Here is an 11,937-nt window from a genome sequence, read left to right on the forward strand (position 1 = left end):
ATCCCCTTCCCAGCCTCCACTCCTCAGGCTATAGGGAGAACCGGCTTCTCAGGTTTTTACTTTTGGGAAATGAACAATGAGGAAGCATTGGAAACTGACAGGAAATGAGGAAGCCTTGGAAACTGAAATGGAAACTGGTTTCATTTCAGATCCAATGACAGGCTGGGTCGCTGGGACCCTGGGCTGGCTGGGCACCAGACCAGGCGATTCAGGAGCATGAGGGCAGTGTGATATTCACTCATTCATTCGTTCATTCAACAAATATTTATCCAGCACCTACAACATGCCAGGCACTACTCTGCATCAACAAAACCAACACAAACCTGCCCTTACAGAGTGTACATCCTGTGGGTGGAGACAGAAAATAAATAAGTAAAATACATTGAGTATCATGTAGTGATAGGAGAAAGGAGGGAAGGAGGATGGGGTGCAGGCTGAGAGTGGAGTGTGCAATTTTAAACACGGTGGCCAGGGAAGGCAGTATGTTTGAACTGGAAGGTGACATTTGAACAAAGACCTGAAGGAGAGAAAGTAGCCACGGTGACACCTGGAAGGGGAGATTGTTCGGGGCAGCAGGAACCGTCCTGCAGGCGCAGGGTGTTAGGGAACACCAGTGTGGAAAGCCACGGGGAATGAGTTGCTAGGAGATGGCAGGAAAAGGGGGTGCCACTCAGAGAAGCTTTTCCTTCTATTCCCAGGGCTGGGACCCATTCTGGGATCCAGGGCCTGATGGAGTGCCAGGAGAGATGAGAGGGGCCAAATTAGGGATGAAACTGTGATCTCAGATGGAACAAAATGCTGTAAAGCAAACAGAAAACAAAACAAAACGTTGAGGTGTCAGTGGAGGCCATTTCCAGAAGGAAGGAGCTGAACCTGGAGCGAAGTGGATTAAGGGGAGACGTGGAGGGGCCTCCCAGAGCTTGCTGGTGGGTGGTGGTTCCAGCAGGGAGGGAGGTGAGCCCCGTGGCTGAGCACCTCTCAAATCCAGTCCGGCTAGAGCAGCACAGTCTCAGCCAGCTCCCAGCCAGGGTGACCTGGGTTCAAAACCCCTGTCCGTCCACTAAATCCTTACGTGGCTTTGGGTGAGTTTCTTGTCCTGAGACCCAGTATGCTCATCTGGGAACAAAATGAGGGAAATAATACAGTAATATCCACCTCGCGGACTAACATGGGAATCTGCTGGGAGAAGACAGTGGTTCTCAGTCTTGGCTCTGTGGTGTGCCGGTCCCAGAAAGTCGTGAGGCCTGTGGCCAATAATTCACAGCTATAGTTAAATCAGAGAAGGGTGCAAATGGTTTGTTTTTTTAGTTTAAATATCAATGAATTCAATGTTGTCTCTGCAATGACATCACTCTTCCTCACTGGCATTCCATGAAGGCTTCCTGAATGGGAGATAACGGGGTGGAGTGACAGCTAATCCCCTGGGAATTTGCAAATACGCTGCACCCTATCTTATCTCTGCCACAGCCCAAGGGAATACAGCAGGCAAGCAAATACCATCTCGCCCATGGCTGGAGCTCGGATAAGGTGGAGAGCCCCTGAGCTGATGGCCAATGTACAGCAGTGGCATGGGGCCTGGCACACAGTAGGTGCTTCTTGGCAGAGGGAACCACAGTGGGGTGGGAGAAAGGAGAATGGAAGCTCCCTTGTTATGCACCACTGCACAATTTGTCACCTTCAGGCACAATGTTGTGGCTTTCCCATCCTCGGGAAATAGAGATACACTGAAGTAGACATGGGGAGAGGGACAGTGGAGGCCAGGCTGGCTGATGCGGGTGGGAGCTGAAGTGGGGGACTGGCCCAGGGCCTCTAGGGAGTCGCAGGGTCGGATGGGAAGGCCGTGGGGTTGGAAACTACAGGTGGAACATTCATGCCTGGGTCAGGGCTGGGAGCTCAGGACAACCTGACCCCAAAATTGATTATTGTGGTCCAAGGCCACCCGTCCAGAAGGAATGCTGCTAGGCTCTCACCAGCACGCAGCTCACAAGTGCCTGGGATGATCAACAAGGCTTCCTGCCTCCAGCCACGACCACCAACTCCTTCCTGCTCACTCATCCCCCAGCTCGCCAGATCCTCACCACCGCAACCCCTACCCGTGGCCCCCAGACTGGTCTGGCCACCAGAGGCCACCTTGCATCAAGCCTGCCTGAGGGCCTCCCACCCAGACACTTGCCAGGACTCAGGGCACCTTCCAGCAGTGGCTGAGAACTGTTCTGGCTGTGGGAGGGGCCCAGCCAGGAGCACCTGGGTAGGTGCCGGCCCCCCTCCCTGTGGACCCTGCCCACGTATGCTGCCATCATGGCTTCTAGCCCGAGGGCAGCTGGGAGGGCCTGTCCCTTCTCAACCCCACCCCTAAACCAAGTGAGAAAAAGAATGGGAAGGAAATCGATGATGGGGAGATGTGTGTAACCTTTCATTTCAAAGCCCTCTTCCCTGGAGCCAGTCACCGCCCTTCCCCCACATTCCTCCCTTCCCAACAGCGGACTCAGTGGCCCCAGACACAGCCAGAGTCCATCCAAAAAAAGACAGAGATTCTTTATTTAAATCAGCAAACTCAGATTCTTCAAGCCCCAGCCCATGGTGGGCAGCCTTCCCTCCCCGGTCCCCTCACCCCCACCCCTTAGCCACAAAGAGGGGAACGGAAAATGAGAAGCCTGAAGGCCTCTGCCAGGGCAGGCTGCCTCAGAAGTGTGGTGAGCGCAGCCCAGCTGGGGCTGGGGGGGCAGCCGCCACAGGCCCCTCCCTATAAATTAAGTCCCTGCAGCCACAGCTGTGGGCGAGGCGTACTTGTGGGGAGAAGGCCATTAGGCAGCATCCCTGACTCCCAGCCGAGGAATGGATTAGGGCACAGGGCTCAGGGGAAGAGAGGCCAGAGAGAAAGAGAAGAGGTTTGGTGGGGAGAGGGGGTGATGCCCACCTAATTTTGGTCCCGGGGAAAAGAGGCCAGTTGGTCCAGTTTTGGTGGATTTGGAGAAGGGAATGTATTAGTAAGCACAGTGGGGAGGCCACCGTCAGGCACCCCCAGAGGAGACAGGCCAGGCCCCCACCGTGGCAGAGGGGAGCGTGAGAGCTCCAGGGGCTCTCAGGGAATGTCACTGCTAAAATATATATATATACATATATATATATATATATATATTCACATATATATATATATTAACCATTCACGGCAGGCAGGGGCAGGGCTGTGGGTGGGATCAGAGGATCTGGCGTGGCATCCCGTAGCCGGTCATGCCTGCCTGAGATGCCCCGCGGTTGGTCCCCATCTGTAACCCAATCACATTCTTGCCCTCCTGCAGCTGGTTGTCTGAGAAGTTCCGAGGGTTCTCCTTGGATTTCCTAGGTGGAAAGGGAGCACTGGTTAGGAGGGTGGAGGCTGCCCCAGTAAATGTCCTCCATGGACAGAGCACAGGCTTTCTTTGGCTTAAGTGCTGGTGCCAGCTCTGCCCTGGAGAGCCTTGAGCTCTCTGAAGCCACCCCCTCATCTCTCAAAAGGGACTGTCCCTTGCCATCCCGGGAGACGCGTGAGGATTAAGTGAGACGAGGAATGGGAAAGTGCTTTGTAAAGGGCATTTCCTAGGGACAGGAGTGGGCAGATCACAGCGCCGGCCCGGGGCCTGGGCTGTCCCAGCAGTACTCACTTGGGAAACCAGTTGGGATCTCCACAGAAGAGCCCATTGTTCTGGGCTACCGCCAGTCCACCCAGGTTCATCAGTGTCCGCTGCACACAGGCCATGTTCTTTCCTGGGAAGGTGGAGGGGGTGTGTTGGCCTCAGTGGGTCTGGGGTCCTGCATGGCAGGCTTCCACCTCTATCACTAAGTCAGCAGGCCCAGCTTCCTAATTCTTTTACTCTTGGTCTCCCTACCCTTCTCCAACCCAACCCCCAATACGGCTAACTCCTCCACACACACACACACACACACACACACACACACACACACACACACTCTCTCTCTCTCTCTCTTTGTCCTCAGGTGTCAGAAACCTGCCCTAATTCTTTTACTCTTGGTCTCCCTACCCTTCTCCAACCCAACCCCCAATACGGCTAACTCCTCCACACACACACACACACACACACACACACACACACCCCCACTCTTTGTCCTCAGGTGTCAGAAACCTGCCCCTTCTCCCTGGTGGACATGGCCCAGCCCAGCCTCTGGTCTTCTGGATGACAGTGCCCTGGCCCTGACCCACCTTCCCAGAGGTCCACAGTCTGGAAGATGTCAGTGGTGTTGATGCCGTAGCGCTCGGCTGCTTGCAGGAACTGGGAGATCTGCTCCATCTGCTTGAAGGCCATGGTGGAGGCCTGGATCTTCCTCACTGGGGCCTGCCCCTCGGGGTACAGCCCATTAATGAGCTCACACAGCACCTGGGTGAGGACAGTAGGTGTGCAGAAGTGAGGCCCTGCCTACCACAGATCAGAATGTACCACCCTCGGCGCTAGAGACAGTGAACCGCAGAGGTGCCTCTCCTACCTGAAGACAGCTCTGACTCTACCTGGAGTGAGCATCAGGCCCTTCCTGCCCAGCCGCCTGCCTCTGAGCCCAGAGTGTAAACCGCGCTATTCCAGGATTACCAACTAGAGCACACCTCCCCCAGCTCTTCCCTTAGAGCTCCTCTTCCTTCCGTCACACAACACACGGCTTCCACAGCAGGGAGGCACGTTCACCCTCCCACTTCCCTCGGCGGGAGGGAGGAAAGCAGGGGGCCTCTGCACGATGAAGATATCCCGGCTCAAGAAAAGCTGGGAGGGGGCTGCCCTCTGTTCTTCAGCTGAGACAATCCCCGGTCCCTCAGACCCAGCCCTGCTCTCCTGGCACTTCTGGTCAGAGGCGCCCAGCTCTCACCGTGCCATCCTTGAGCCAGTTCTGGAAGTTCTCGCGCCCAGGCTGGGGCCGGCCCACATCCTTGCGGCACTGGGTGGTGATCCATTGGATCAGGATCTGCTCCAGGTCCGTATCATATTGTTTCTCAATCTTCTGCTGCACCTCCCGGCTCAGGCCGTAGGAAGGTCCCCTGTTGGCCATTCCAAAGGGTGGTGGTGTCTGGGGAAAGCTGGGGAGAGGACACATCCAGGCCTGTGGTCAGCGCTCTGCAGCCTGTGGGGTGGGGGATTCTGACACACATATCCCCAGGGTGGGCCCTGGTGGTGAGAACAGCCACCAAATGAGGGCAGTCTCACCTTAACCCCTGGATGTGGGCTAGAGTCTCAGTGCTCAGAACTCTAGGAGGTGTTAAGGCACCTCCGGGTTCTTCCACCCCTGTGACAGGTAGCCTGTCTACTCTGCTGAGGTTTCCCATTAGATTTCATTTGAATGGTTCCACTGCTACAATGAAGTATAAAACCCACTGGAATAGAAAATAGGGTAAATGAGGCCAGGATTGGGGGTTCAGCCCCTCATTTGGGGTGGTCAGCTTTAGCAAAGGCAAACTGGTCATTCTAACCCCAACCCTGCCTTTTCCAGTTCTGGGCAAGAGAATGATTTGGAAAGAATATGGAGTGGCTGGAGAAACCTATGTCAGGAGCTAGGGGACTGGACAGATCTACCCTTAATTAGCCACTGGATTTTAATTGAACACCATTTGTGCTGGGGATTGTGGAAGACACAGAAGTCCTTGGTCCTAAAGTTGCCCACAGTGCCATCAGAGAGACAAAGTGAGCACATATGAAAGGGCAAGAGTTGTACATGATGAATATTAAACTACACAGTCAGACCATATGTTGTAGGAATTGAGAGAGGAGTATTGGCAGAAGCAGCCTGGAGGGCTTCCTGGAAGAGGTAGGTCTGAGTAGGTCCTTAACAGATTTCACCAGGCAAAGGGGCTTCCCATGAGAAACCAGGTAATACCTAATTCTACTTTCCTTTCTAGAAGCAGTGGTAGGCAGAATAATGGCCCCCCAAAGGTGTCTATGTCCTAATTCCCAGAACCTGGGAATGTTACCTGATATGGCAAAAGGAATTTTGCAGATGTGATTGAATTACGGCTCTTGAGATAGGGAGAGTACTCTGGGTCTCCAGGGGGGCCCAATGTACTCACGACAAGGGTCCTTATGAGTGAAAGAGGAAGGCAGATGAGTCAGAGTGGGAGAAGTGAGAAGGAAGCCAAGGTTGGAGTGACGCAGGGTCATGAACCAAGCAATGCAGATGGCCTCCAGAAGCTGGGAAAGGCAAGGAATGGAATCTCCCCTAAGTCCCCCGGAAGGAATGCAAGCCCTGCCAACACCTTGACTTTAGCCAGTGAAACCTAGCTCTACAAGATATTACATGTGTGTTGCTTTAAGTCACTCAGTTTGTGATAATTTGTTACAGCAGGAATAGGGCACTAATCCAGGAGCCTTGGGTGGCATTTTTAGGGAAACCCGGGAAGAGAGGGAGGGATGGGGAAATACACAGCAGGGTTTCTTTAACTTAGTTTGAGGACCTCAGTTAGGAAGAACTGGGTGGTTTCCTGACCACGGGCCTGGGTTGACAGCACCTCGCAGTGGGCAGTCTGTCCCCACCTGCCACCTCCCTGCCTAGGTCCCATACCCAGAGCCCTGTCCTAGGAATGCTACCCATGCCAAGGGGGAGCCAGGACCCCATTTCCTGGCCCCATCCCCTCCCCATGGGCTCTTCTTTCTGCTCTGAGATAGAGCTGGCTGACTGTACATAAAAGGGGATGCCCCAGGCCAGGCACCTCTGTTCAAGGAGAGGGAAGGGAAACACTCCCTCTCCCCACCTCAGGCCCCAGGCCAGAGGAGTCACTCTGGCTCCCTGGGTCCCCTGCACAGCAGGTTGAGCCATCCCAGCACCCCCTCCCTGGGCCTCGGGGCAGGCCACAGGGACAGCAGCTGCCTCAAAAGCCCTCCCACCTCTCAGCCCCGGCAGAGGTGCGGCTCGAGCCAGTCCCCTCCCCCCCACTCCAACATGGCTGCTCCTTCCGACTGCAGCCTATTGGGCTGCACATTTCCGGCAGCGATCCTCCCCATAATGTTAAACCTCATTAAGACAACCCAGCCCCGCTTCACCCAGCCCGGAAGCCCGGGCAGATAAATGTCAGTCTGGGCCTCGACCCACACCACCAGTCATACACGCACTCAGCATGGGGAGGGCAGGCCGGGCCGAGTGGAGAGAGGGAGACAAGATTCCCTCCCCTCAGCCCAGCCCCAGCTGCCCGGCCGAGAGCCACTCGGTCTCCCTAAGCCTGTGACCCCTGACGCACAGGGCCACGGCTGGGAGGCTCAGAAGGAAGGAGAGGGGGGCCAGAGGCTGCTGCCACCAGTAAGCGCCCTTTTCCCAGCCCAATGTTCAGACCTCACTTGTGGGAGCAGCTTTACTGTGGTCACCCGGGCCTCAGGGCTGTGTCTCCGTGGATCCAAGTGGCCTGAGGCCCAGGGATCACTATGGCCCAGGGAAAGAAAGGACAGGAGAATGATTAACCCAGACACCAGGGTTAGGAGGGGAGCGCAGGACCGAAGAGTGACCCCTCCAGTGTCACCTATGGTATGGACGGGCAGGACAGACTCGGCCTCCCAGACCCACCTCTGGGTGGGTGTTGGGGGCCCTCCTAAACTCTGGCGCCTGGGCACATCTGGCAAGGTCACAGACTCCAGCTGCAGTGTCTCGGCTCCACTCTGGGGCCATTGCCCTAGATCCCGAGGTGCCAGAGCCATAAAGCAGAGCTCTGGGAGGAGGCAGGCCAGACGGGCCCAGCCTGCCCACGGCTGCTCTCCCCACCCCCGCGAGCAGGCACACGCTGAGGGGCTGCGGCCGCTGGAGCTGGAGTGGCCCGCGCTAGTGACACTCGGGGAACCTACCCTGGCTCTCCCTTAAAGGAGGGAAGGTAGCCAGCTGCCTACTGGGGTGGGGAAAGGCTGTGTGGGAGACGCCCAGAGCTGGGGGTCCAAAGGCAAAACAACAGCTGCACAGCTTGGGGGGTGGATTGGCAGTGAGTAACCTAAACTCCAGAGCTGCCTACAGCGGTGGGAACAGCCCTCACTCCCACCCACAAGGTTACAACAGTTGGGAAAGGGGGAGGGGCCACAAAAGGCACTCCAGCCCTCAGCCCCACCCAGACCCTGGGCTGGAAGCTTACCTCACCCCACCGCCGACGCCAAAGAAAAAGCGGACATGGGGTGGGAGTAGGATTCCAGGGCTCCTGGCTGGGGTGCTGAACTGGAAAGACAAAGGGACTCTCCATTCATTGTACAGAGAGGACACAGGGGAACTTCCCAATCCAGAATTGGCATTAAGACTATTGTGAAAAGGCGAAACAGGGATACTTGCCCCCAAAGTGAAGTGCCCCAGGGAGCGCGGGTGATGGGAGACCTATGACTGAGGGGCCACCTTGGGGCAGCCCCCTTGGTATCAAGAGTCAGCGGGCAGAAGAGAAAGCTGAAGCTATACAAACAGGAAGCCACAAGGCTTGCGCAGGAGGAGGGGTATGGTGGGGGCCGTTGCCATGGCTTCTGTGTACCAAACACAGGAATGGGGCAGGGTGGGGGCACCAGGCAGAAACATCCACTCGGCGCAGGAGTGGCGGGGAGGCTCCGAGTGGGGGCGGGGCGGGGGCGGGAGCAGAAGTGGGATCCTTGGGAAAGGGGCCGCTTCACAGGTACAGACAGGTGCAAGGGATTCCTCAAGGAAGCAGCTGTGGAGGGTTCGGAGGGCGGAGAAGGGAAATTACAAGTTTTGGGGTAGAGAAGTAGATTTAAGGAAATAGTTCAGGAGTAGAAGAAATGTCCTGGGAACAGAAGGTACATTCTGAGCTAGAGAGCCCCATAACTGAAAATCCTGGGCGGGAGAAGGGATGGGGATGGGGGTGGGGGAGAAGGGATGGGGGGTGGGGTGGGGGAGAAGGGATGGGGTGGGGTGGGGGAGAAGGGATGGGGTGGGGTGGGGGAGAAGGGATGGGGGGTGGGGGAGAAGGGATGGGGGTGGGGGAGAAGGGATGGGGGTGGGGAGAAGGGATTAGAGGCCAATCCCCAGAGAGCAAAAGAGGGACCCAGGCTGTGGAGTGGGGGGGTGGGGGGAGAACTGCACTTGGACAAAGACTTATTTGTTGATTCTGGAAGGGTAGGGCCCTTCTGGCCCCACCCTACCTTGGCCTCCTCGGCAGTCTTCCCTGTGGACTAGGAAGGAGAAACTGGGAGTGGGGTTAAAGACGGGGAGCTGTCCCTCTGTCTGGTGCTCTGGAGTCAGAAAACTAGGAGAGCCACAGGTCTCCTCCTACACCGGATCCCCACACTAGTCCATCCTCACTTCTACCCCGCTTCTTTCTGCTCACAGATACCAAGGTGCCCCAGAACTTCACAGATACCGGCTCCAGGAGACTCCAGGAGGCCTGCAGAGGGAGCGGGGGTCGGGGGGGGGGGGAGGTGGCAGTCCATTTCCGGTCCTGCTGGTCCGACCTCCACAGCCGCCCCCCTTCGCCACACCCTGGGCCGTTACTGGGATGAATCACCCACCGCCCGCCGCTGGGGTGACGCAGTGGTCTGGGCAGCCCGCCCGCCCGCCCGCCCGCGGCCACCACCGACTTTCCCAGCAGCAGGGGGCAAGGGGTGGGGGCATCGGCTCCCGTAGGGGCTGGAGGCCTGGAAAGCATCCATCCTCCCTCAACCACCTCCAACAGGCAGGGCACGCTGGGGCGCAGTCAGGGCTGCAGCCTCCCAGATGTTTCAGGTCGGGGGGGACCCTCCTGGAGGCGACTGGAGCTTCAACTCCCCGCCCGAACCCGGGAAGGCGAGGCCACTGCGGGACCCGCGCACGGAGCCCCCTCGCCTCAACCCGCGACTCCGAATCCCCAGAAAAACGAGCTGCAGGAGAATGAACAGAAAGGTCGGCTTCGGGGACGCAGAGGGCAGGCAGCACCCACACGTGCTCCTGGAACTAGGAAGTGAAGTGTCGCTTCGGAAACACCGGCGGCGCCAAGCTGGCCAGGGTGGGCGCCGGGACCCTGTACGCTCCATCACTCGGGGCCAGCCAGCTAATCCCTGACGACCCCCTTTCCCCACCCCAGCGAAGACCCGGGGCTGGAGCCGGCGGGCGGGACGCAGTCCCCGAGTCCCTGATCCGGACGGACGGCCCCGTCTATGCACTCGCAACAGCGGCTGACCTCATTGCTCAACAATGCGGGGTCAGAGCCTGGGGACAGACCTGACAGCCCGGGGAGGGGCAGAGCAGTCAACGGACCCTTGCCTGCCAGCCCTTGATCACCAAGCTCACTGGAGCAAGTCGCAAGCTCTGGCTTCTAGCTTTCTAGAGACCCCTCCCTCCAGCTCACCTTTCACGCGGGCCGGAAAGTTGCGCACTCAAGGCGGGATCTGCAGCGCGAGTGAGGCGCACGGGCCGGGCCCGGCCAGAGGTTTTCAGCCTGCTCCCGCCTCGGACGGGGCGGACCAGGGGCGGGGCAAGGGCCGAGAGGGTTTAAAGGCGCCGCAGTCCAGAAGCTGAGGGCAGTGCTTAAAAGAGAGGGGCGGTGGACAAGAACCTGAGTTAAAGGATCTGGAGGCAGTAGCCTACACTCTTGAGAACCTCTACCCCTACCCCAGAGCCCTTAAACTTGTGCCCCAGTGGGAAACTTTCTGCCTAGGTTAGCTCAAGACTGTGGGCGTTTTTATGCGGGAAGAAACCTCTTGGTTTAAAAAGGGTGGTTAGGTAAATGTTGGCACAGGAAGACGTTCACCGCATTCCCCCCCCCCCCCCCCCCCCCCCCCCCCGCCTCCACACACACACACACACACACAGCTGTCTAGGGTGTGGCAGGACTGGGGCTAGCGGGCCAGGACAGCTCCTGGTCTTGGTGGTCTTGCTCCCCACCTTCTTCAAGCCCCAGACTAGCAGTGAGGTCATTCCGTGCCCAGGGCCCAAGAGGCATGATCAGCGTTGGGGCCCAGGGTTCAGACTTGACTTCTTTTTTTTTTAAACAATTTTATTTTTTCATTTTATAATTTATTTACTTATTTTGGGGCTGTGTTAGGTCTTTGTTGCAGTGCGCAGGCTTCTCGCTGCGGTGGCTTCTCTTGTTGTGGAGCACAGGCTCTAGGTGTGTGGGCTTCAGTAGTTGTGGCACATGAGCTCAGTAGTTGTCGTTCGCGGGCTCTAGAGCGCAGGCTCAGTAGTTGTGGTGCACGGGCTTAGTTGCTCCACGGCATGTGAGATCTTCCCGGACCAGGGCTCAAACCCGTGTCCCCTGCATTGGCAGGTGGATTCTCAACCACTGCGCCACCAAGGAAGTCCCCAGACTTGACTTCTTTCCCCTTCATTTCCTCCTCTATGACCTGGCACCTCTTCTTAATCCTGGAGGGATCAAAAGAACCCTCAGTGGAGGAGGAGGCTGGCAGTTCTTCTGTCTCTGAGGGTGGAGGAGAGCCTCGTTTGGGGGTTGAAGAGGGAGGGCTCCCCCCTCCCTGTTTTCAGGCTTCAGTTGAGCAGTCCCTCTGGGGTGGAGTCCCTGCTTACATCCATCAGTGGAGTTCTTCATAGATGATAGAAGACCCAGTTGAGCCTGGTTTTCAAGTGCATCACCAACCAGTGCCGGACTTCCCTGGTGGTGCAGTGGTTAAGAATCCGCCTGCCAATGCAGGGGACACGGGTTTGGTCCCTGGTCCGGGAAGATCCCACATGCCACAGAGCAACTAAGCCCGTGTGCCACAACTACTGAGCCTGCACTCTAGAGCCCACGAGCCACAACTACTGAGCCCACGTGCCACAACTACTGAAGCCCATGCGCCTAGAGCCCGTGCTCCGCAACAAGAGAAGCCACCGCAATGAGAAGCCCGCGCACCACAACAAAGAGTAGCCCCGGCTCCACGCAACTAGAGACAGCCCTCGCACAGCAATGAAGACCCAATGCAGCCAAAAATAAATTTAAAAAATAATAATAATTTTTAAAAAAACAAACCAGTGCCTTCCCACTTTTCCATTCTCTCTTGCCCGATCCTCCCTACCCCT

General features: G+C 57.1%; 1 protein-coding gene across 1 annotated transcript; it reads right to left on the reverse strand.

The window, feature by feature from the left end:
• Positions 1–2,514: 2,514 nt before the first annotated feature.
• On the reverse strand, positions 2,515–10,374 carry TAGLN2 (transgelin 2). Its single transcript, XM_068541088.1, has 5 exons — positions 10,268–10,374; positions 4,852–5,059; positions 4,199–4,373; positions 3,642–3,744; positions 2,515–3,339 (listed from the first exon to the last, which is right to left on the reverse strand). The coding sequence occupies exons 2-5, from the start codon at positions 5,029–5,031 to the stop codon at positions 3,198–3,200; spliced, it is 600 nt and encodes a 199-aa protein (XP_068397189.1). The 5' UTR covers positions 5,032–5,059; positions 10,268–10,374; the 3' UTR covers positions 2,515–3,197.
• Positions 10,375–11,937: the final 1,563 nt, after the last annotated feature.

This window comes from Eschrichtius robustus, chromosome 3, assembly GCF_028021215.1.
Source record: "Eschrichtius robustus isolate mEscRob2 chromosome 3, mEscRob2.pri, whole genome shotgun sequence".
NCBI classification, from domain to species: Eukaryota; Metazoa; Chordata; class Mammalia; order Artiodactyla; family Eschrichtiidae; genus Eschrichtius; species Eschrichtius robustus.

What these genes read in the sequence shown, in the direction of transcription:
- TAGLN2 (XM_068541088.1), bottom strand. Translation starts at nt 5,031, where the DNA reads ATGGCCAACAGGGGACCTTCCTACGGCCTGAGCCGGGAGGTGCAGCAG. An exon ending in ACTGGCTCAAGGATGGCACG is followed by an intron (nt 4,374 to 4,851) that starts GTGAGAGCTGGG and finishes GTCCTCACCCAG; the next exon opens with GTGCTGTGTGAGCTCATTAA. An exon ending in GATCCCAACTGGTTTCCCAA is followed by an intron (nt 3,340 to 3,641) that starts GTGAGTACTGCT and finishes CTTTCCACCTAG; the next exon opens with GAAATCCAAGGAGAACCCTC.